At 38.5% G+C, this 8,282-nt stretch overlaps 1 protein-coding gene across 4 annotated transcripts; it reads left to right on the top strand.

Moving 5' to 3' along the window:
* Window positions 1–371: 371 nt before the first annotated feature.
* On the top strand, window positions 372–5,372 carry LOC116206830 (disease resistance protein RGA2-like). 4 transcript variants are annotated; one of them, XM_031539647.1, is made up of 3 exons: window positions 372–1,328; window positions 2,146–4,750; window positions 4,969–5,372. In XM_031539647.1, the coding sequence occupies exons 2-3, from the start codon at window positions 2,155–2,157 to the stop codon at window positions 5,025–5,027; spliced, it is 2,655 nt and encodes an 884-aa protein (XP_031395507.1). In that variant the 5' UTR covers window positions 372–1,328; window positions 2,146–2,154; the 3' UTR covers window positions 5,028–5,372. The 4 variants fall into 4 exon arrangements, with proteins under 4 accessions (XP_031395507.1, XP_031395504.1, XP_031395506.1 ...); XM_031539644.1 differs by having other exon boundaries at window positions 372–630; window positions 743–4,750; XM_031539646.1 differs by having other exon boundaries at window positions 372–630; window positions 1,042–4,750.
* Window positions 5,373–8,282: the final 2,910 nt, after the last annotated feature.

Raw genomic sequence — 8,282 nt, forward strand, 5'->3', positions numbered from 1 at the left:
GGTATAGAAGATTGTCTTTTGATATTCGTGTGCCAATCAACAGATTGCAATTAGTTCTGCTGCGTCAAACGGTGATGAGAATAAACTTAGAAGTACTTATGGGTTTGCATCTGGAAGGAAGAAATTCATACCATGATGCACATACATCACGATCGCCCAAAACCGCGGTGTGATCTGAGATTTAAGACCTTGGCCCAAGTGAGAAAGGTGTGTGCAGTGTAGCGATATACGCCTTTGTGTGAAACCAACAAATTCTGATTTCGATTCTCATAAGTGGAATTTCTCATATCTATTTATCTCCATTCCCTTATCACTTTAGGGAGCTTGCCGACCTCTCATAATATGAGGGGGGGAAAACAAAGTCCATGTGGTCCGCTTTTGGGGGGGGTGGGGGGTAATGCCGACGATAATGTCCTGATCCAGCTGAATGTGATTGAGGAGTGGAAGACTTCCAGTGATAGAAATGCTAATTACAAATGCAGCAGATCAGATCATCATCAATTCTATATTCACCGTTTTCCTTAGTCTCCTTCTTCCCCGAGATCCCAGCTCGATTTCGTTTCAGGATACAGCAGAATAAGCTTTTGGAATTGCCATCCTTCTTTCTTTGAGACAAAGATTCGGCAAAAGGTATGAACTCCCTTCTTTCCACTTCTTTTTTCCATAGAAACTGCCACTCCCCAATTTCCATAATAAATCATGGGGAGTGACCAGCCGCTAACTACTAATTTGAAATTAATAGTAAGCGAAGCCTCCAATCAATTCAATGAAAAACGTATGTCATAAAGGTCTGCTTCGAGCTATCTGCTGCTGCTCTGCTGTGCGTTGATGATGTTGGTGTTGGCGATGAAGATTTGGATGACATTTGATCTGTTTGCTCATCCTATGTTAGGTTGTTAGCTTTTTATTTCTAGTTCGAGATTTTGAGTTATGAACTGTGATTTGCTTTCTATATATGTGTTTTTTTAATTAAAGATAGAATCTTACAATTCACAATTTGATTTTACAATTCACGATTCCACAACCGTCGGCCGATTCTAGTTAGAATTGTAATTTTGACAACCTTGCTTGGACGCGTTCATTAAGGAGAGAGGCGCCTTCCATTCCTACTCGCTTGACTCAGGCGTTGACTTGGGAACGAGTAGAAGACTTCAATCAATTGGGATGCAAAATGCCAAATAACAACTGACTGAAGATGCAGTTGTTTCTCATTTTCTAGTTTACCCCTCTCGACCTCATAATCAGATCCTCTCCCCTCAGCAAGGTTTGAGTTCCGCTTCGAGTAGAAGATATATTCGATCCACATTTCTTCGAGACGGTTTGACAAGGTACGCTTCCTTTCAATAATTTTCCTTCATAAGCTAGCTAGCTAGTTATAGTTGAGTTGCTCGCTTTAAGTTACTAGTGTCCGAACCAACATTCACTGGTATTGCTTAAATCATACATGTAACTGAGGCAATAATTGGGTATTTTGAAGCTTTATATGGGAGCAAATCGGATGGCAAAAGTACAATAGAGGTATTAGGAGAAAAAGGGGCTCAGTTGAACCCCGATCAAGTTCAAATTTCACTAGTTAAACTCCTTTATATCTATTATAATCAATCGAAAGAAGAAAAAAATATATATGAATGAAGATACAGTTCATAATCCTAATTATTTGACTGACATGGATGGAGATGAGAAAGAGAGCCAGGGGGATAAGTCTCCCCAATTTTTAATCATTATATATTTTTATCTTTTCCTTTTTCATCGATTGTTTTGTTTCTATTTATTTATTTTTATTGTCATCGTCATTTGACAATATCATAATTTCCAAAGATTGGTAGCATAATATCCCGTTTAGTAAATTTTATTAAGAAATTTAGGGCTGATTATCTGCACCATCTAGCTTATGGGAGCAGCTGAGTAATCATAAGGTAGTTATGTTTTTCCCCAATACATATAGACATGCACATCCATAAGCTTCACACACGTTACATTACATGCCTGGAGTACTTTCTGTTGATATATAAATGTGGAACATTCACTTCGACAGCAGGCCCCATTGAAGCCAACCGATCAAGCCCCTGTCGAGTTTATTCAGTCCGCATCGTTACTCTCCAATATCGTTTAACTCCGTTGGCTGTGCTTTTTTCATCTTTCCAGTTATATAGCATGGCAGAACCGATACTCCAAGGCTTCACACAGAGTTTATTGGATAAGATAGTCTCCCTGGTTGCTGAAGAAGTTTCCTTGGCTTGGGCCATCAAAGATGAGCTCCGTAAACTACAAAGAACTCTCGTCTCTATCAGAGTGGTCATTGCAGATGCCGAGCAATGGCAGTTCCATGAGCACAAGCTTAGAGTCTGGCTAGAGGATCTTAAAGACGTCTTGTATGACACCGAAAATGTTCTGGATGAATTTGAGTGTGAAGCACAGCGAAAGCAAGTCATTAAGCACGGGCACATGCTCGGAAAGACACGCCACTTCTTTTCTTGCTCCAATCCACTTGCCTTCCGTCTTAAGGTGGGCCATAAGATCAAGGAGATAAGGATGAGATTAAACGAGATTACAGCTGAGAAGGATGCCTTCAATCTTAATCAGCAGACCAACTTTAGCAGCGGTTCTCGTAGCATATGGCGCGAAACCCATTCACGTGTTAATGTGTCGGAAATCATTGGACGAGACAGGGACAGGGATGTGATTGTCAAGCGCTTGTTGTGCCCTGATGAGGACAAGAATCCCTACATTGTTTCGATTGTCGGAATTGGAGGGATAGGGAAGACTGCCCTGGCCAAGTTGGTGTACAATGATGATCGGGTAAAACTTCACTTTGATTCGAAAATTTGGGTGTGTGTATCTGAAGAATTTGATCTGAAGATTATACTGCAAAAGATTGTCAAGTCAGTAGCTCAGGAGCCAACAACCATTCAGAGCATTCATCTTTTAGAGCTAGAGCAGCTGCAGGCCAAATTGCAAGAGCTCTTGCAAGATAAGAAATTTTTGCTTGTATTGGATGATGTATGGAGCAATAATCGGCGTCAGTGGCGTGAGTTGAGGGATCTCCTTACAGGTGGCACTACAGGTAGCAGTGTAATCATGACAACTCGCAGCTTAGAAGTTACATATGCTGGGGGCTCTCTTTATGATCACAAGTTAAAAGGGCTTTCGCAAGGTGACAGTATCTCAATACTCAAGAAGGTTTTAGAGGAGAGGCATGGCAGTATGACGAATCCTGAGCTCTTGGAGATTGCAAGCCAAATTATTGACAAATGTGGGGGTGTGCCGCTCGTGGTAAAAGCTCTTGGAGGCTTGTTTTGTTCTAACCCCAATATAAGATACTGGAGATCCATCGTAGATGAGGGCATATTGGCTATGCTACATGAGGAAGGTGATATCTTGCCAATAATCAGATTAAGTTACGATCATTTGCCAGTTTACTTGAAGAGATTGTTTGCCTTCTGCTCATTGTTTCCCAAGGATTATGTGTTTAACAACCTTGAGCTAAGAGAATATTGGAAAGCAAGTGGACTGATCAGCACATCGCATAATAATCCAGAAGAGACATGCCATCATTTCATAAAAGAGTTGTTTGCAAGATCTTTCTTCCAAGACTTTGAGGAGCATGGCCAAATATTCACATTTAAAATGCATGATATAGTACATGATCTTGCACTATCTATCGCCCAAAATGAGTATCTAGCCTTAAATTCCGACACTGCAAGCATTTCAGATAGAGTCCGACATTTATCATTCTTTGCCAGATCCAACAACCCACTGGTACGTATGCCACAAAACCTAAAGCAAGCAAAAAAGTTGCAAACCCTCCTTTCTTTAGAACGTGCTGGTGATGCAAGGCTTCCTAAGGAGTTTTTGAAAGCATGCATCTCTAATTGTAAGTATCTGCGAGTATTAGACTTGGGTGGTCTCATTTTCGAGTTGCTGCCTAGTGACATTGATTCCTTGAAGCATTTAAGATATCTAGACCTATCTCGCAATCCAAAAATCAAGAGACTGCCTAAATCGATTTGCAATCTACAAAGCTTGCAATATTTATTTTTTAATGGATGTGAGAACCTTGAAGAATTGCCAAGAGATATGTGGAAGCTTATCAATCTTCGTACTTTGGGTATAATGACGAAAGAGAAGAGCTTAAAGAACAGCGGCATAGAACACTTGAAGTCTCTACGAGAATTGTGGATTGGGGGATGCAACAATCTAGAAACTTTGTTTGAAGGGATAAATATGGAAGGCCTTGCTTCTCTTCACTTGTTAAGTATTTGTAACTGTGAGAGTCTAACATCCATTCCCATGAGCAGCTTGAAATTTCTTACTTCCCTGGAGGTTCTAACTATTTTGAATTGTAGAAAGCTCCATTTGTCCATGGAGGAGGAGATATTCTTCTCATGCCTAAGGACATTGGTTTTTATTGGGTTACCAAAGATGTTGACCTTTCCCAAATGGGTCCAAGGAGCCGGTAACACCTTACAGTCCCTCAGTATCAGAAATTGTCAGCAACTGGGCTTACTCCCTGAGTGGCTACATAAGCTCTCATGCCTGGAAGCACTAGGAATTCTTGGATGTGATGGCATATCAACCCTACCGGATGGAGTTCAAGATCTCACTGCCCTCAGAGTTCTAAGGATTTCTAATTGTAGTGAGTTGGGTGGCAGATGTCGACCAAATGGACCAGACTGGCACAAGATTGCTCACATTCCGGACATCGAAATTGATGGTGAAAAAGTCGGTACTAGTTGCATAACAGTTGCAGGTACACCAATATCGACAAACTCTTTCTCATAATATCGACCCTCTAAGTGGCAATTTACGATTTCTCATCAGATTGTGCGTAACATGGTAAAAGTGTATTATACTAAGTCTGAAGGACAATTACATGAATATTGTTCTTTTTATTTTATTTTTTATCTCTACATAGATGAATTATCTCTACATGTATTTTAACTCAAAACCTGCTTGGAATAATCTCAGGGTCTGGATTTCGGTCATTTCACCGTGTCCTCCAAGCAACTTCCGTTGTTGGTTCTTAGTCTCGCTCGTGATAACGCTCTTCCATATTGTCGGCGACGAACGTGGAAGCAGTAGCTTTGTCATCATATGTGCATGATTCTTTATTTATCATTTTAAACTCTCGTAACCTACTCTATGTTTGCCTACTTAAGAAAACTTGTGTGAACTACCTTATATATGTACCAGAACTGGTTTATCGGCTTGTATTGCTATTTGTGTGTGATGCTCTTAATTTGTCCATCTGTTCTGTTATATGCTATGTCAGCACAACTGAACTGTTGACTTGTATTGAAAGACCATGAGTTGCTTGTTATTTGATATGTTCTGTCGATTTAATGCGACAGATTGCACGATCTTTATGATGATAATACTTCTCCAAGTTGCATCGACAGGTTTCATAATCTGACATATTTGATTATTAATGCTTCAAACTCCTTAGTCTTACATATTTGACTAATAACGCTTCAAACTCGAACAATTGAAGCATTTTAGGCTCCATCATTTTAAATGCACCGCTTGCATTTGTTTGGGTTGCTTTTTGAATAAATAGAAGTTTTTAAAGGTTACGAGTCTTACGACAAAAGAAGAAACATCTATCATAATTTTTTTTTTCAATTATAAGGGAGATCTATAGATTTAGTATTACATTTATTATATTTTTAGTTTAAGAAACAGAGAACCAAAATCATATCATATATATGTGTATATATATATATATAATTAAAGCAGCAGATAAAGCCTCCACACATGATTGCCCACGAGGGCGATGGATTTGCTGCCACCAGCCAAGGCACTGCAGTTACATATATATACATATATATATATATATATGTACCGCCATGGCACAGTTTTTAATTTGTTTAGCTAAAGAGGTTAGATTGCTCAGCTGAATCAGCAAATTACCTGAGAGCTATACCGCCGAATTCGCTGTTTACTTGCAAAGCAATAATCGCCATCAATAATCCAACCATTTGATCTGAGCAATAGACCGTCTCCATCACTTCTTTAGCCAAGTTCATATTCTATGAGACGCTAATCCACTTCGAGAAAGATATTCATAACACAATAAGTGGCTCCATATTAAACTAGAAAAAGATGGCAATCATCCCAAGTAGACACTGTCCTTTTGTAATCACAACTTGACTTCATCTTTTGTTGAGGAAAAATATGTTAATTAGGGAACACATTGAAAAGGAAGATATATCCACCCATTTTACCCAATATATATATACATATATATATATCTATCCAAAAGTTTTTTTTGACAATATTACAGGAGTCAAACACTGAAAAAAAAAATTGAAAGGGTTATAAAATAAATCAAGAGTATTTAAGGGGTCAAAAAGTGAAAGAAGAAGCTGAAATTTTTATTTAAAAAAAAAAGAACATAGAAGAAAAAATTATTTGTGACTCCTTGTTTTATTTAATCGTATAAAGTATAGATAAAAGATATTGCCTTTTCCTGCGAAAAATCTGCCAAGTTATTTCTCCGACTCACTCACTGAGGCAGAGGGCATTTTTAGTTTCCGTGAGGTGTTCTTTTTTTCTTTTTTCTTTTTTCTTTTTTCTTTGGAGGAAATATTATTTCTGTTTCACAAATAAAATTAACACTAGGCACGTGCAATCTTCGTTGTGGTACCTCTCCTGCACATCAAAACATTAGAAGGGGCCAATGTCATCCATACGACGACCTTGTCTGTGGTAGAGATGGACTGAACTGAGCCATCTTAGAAGCGGCTCATTGATAGATCCAAATGTCGGCCAAGGGGGGATTAGACAGGTTTGATTCCAGCAGCATCCATTGACGTTAACGTCTCCAGAGGTGCCCGTCTCTGTCACAGACGAGGTCATCCAGGGTTCACCATCCGCTCTAGTGACCTTGTAATATTCATTCACCTGTGGGAGAAGGGTTCTCTAGGAGAGAGCGCTTTCTGGACGATTTTGAAAAAAAAAAAAAGCAAAACTCGGTGCATTTGGTAGCATTTTTTTTTTCTTTTATCAAGGGTCAAAAACCACCGAGAAAAGGAAGTATATGGTGCACACCTCCTCGCCTGAAATCGAGTTCAATTTTGATATGTGGAATTTTTCGTGTCATTTATACTCTATAAAAGGCTAAAAATTGAGGACTGAAAATGAAAAAAATTAACGTCGTAATCCTCTATGTCTAACGAAGTACACCACATGAAGACTAATTGTACCCCACAAAAACACAAGATGTAATTTATCCCGATCCTAAATCACAATGGAGGTTTTTGTACTTTTTCAAAAAAATATTTGTAACTGAGGCAGTAATTGGGTATGCCGAAGCTTTGAGTGGGCTTTGTTTGGATGGCAAAAGTTCAATAGAGGTGCTAGGAGACAAAGGGCCAAGGGGTTTAGCCACCAATAGAAATCGATTTTCATTACTAAAACCTTTTTCAACCCATTATAACTTAAAAAAATTATAAATGGAAAAATACAGTTAATATATAATAATAATCCTAATTATTTGACTGACATGTGTATAGATGAGAAAGAGAGCCCGAGGGATGAGTATCCTTCCTATTATTTAATTATTATTTCTTTTTTCATCAATTGTTTTGTTTCCTTTTTTATTTTTTTATTTTTTTTTTGTGTCCTCTTATTCAAAAAGTCCGTTGACCCCGACTAATTCAATTTAAGTTGAATTGGTCACTGATGGATAAAACTCTCCCGCCATGAATTTTCTTTTTTCATTTGCAATACTCAAACTCGAAACCTTGTTTAAGGGAAATAAATATTGAAAACCACTTAGATTTACCCAAGTTGATTTTTTATTTTTGACTTTGATAGAGTGTTCATCATTTGACGATATCATAATTTCCAGATTTGCAACATAATATCCTATTCAGTAAATTCTATTTTTGAAATTTAAGGTAGATTATATGCACCCTATAGCTTATGGGAGCAGCTGAGTAATAATTATAAGGTAGTTATGTTTTATACATATGGATATATCTACAAGCTTTACATATGTTACATTGCATGCCGGGAGTACTTTGGGTTGATATATAATTGTAGAACATTCACTTCGACAGCAGGCTCCACTGAAGCCAACCGATCAAGCCCCTATTGAGTTTACTCAGTCCCCGCTGTTACTCTCTAATATCGTGCGACCTCGTCAGCTGTGCTTTCTTCATCTTTCCAGATATATTGCATGGCGGCAGAATCAGTACTCCATGGCTGCACACAGAGTTTACTGGATAAGGTAGTCTCCCTGGTTGCTGATGAAATTTCCTTGGCTTGTGGGGTTCGCG

The sequence above is a fragment of the Punica granatum genome, chromosome 5 (genome assembly GCF_007655135.1).
Source record: "Punica granatum isolate Tunisia-2019 chromosome 5, ASM765513v2, whole genome shotgun sequence".
Taxonomy (NCBI): Eukaryota; Viridiplantae; Streptophyta; class Magnoliopsida; order Myrtales; family Lythraceae; genus Punica; species Punica granatum.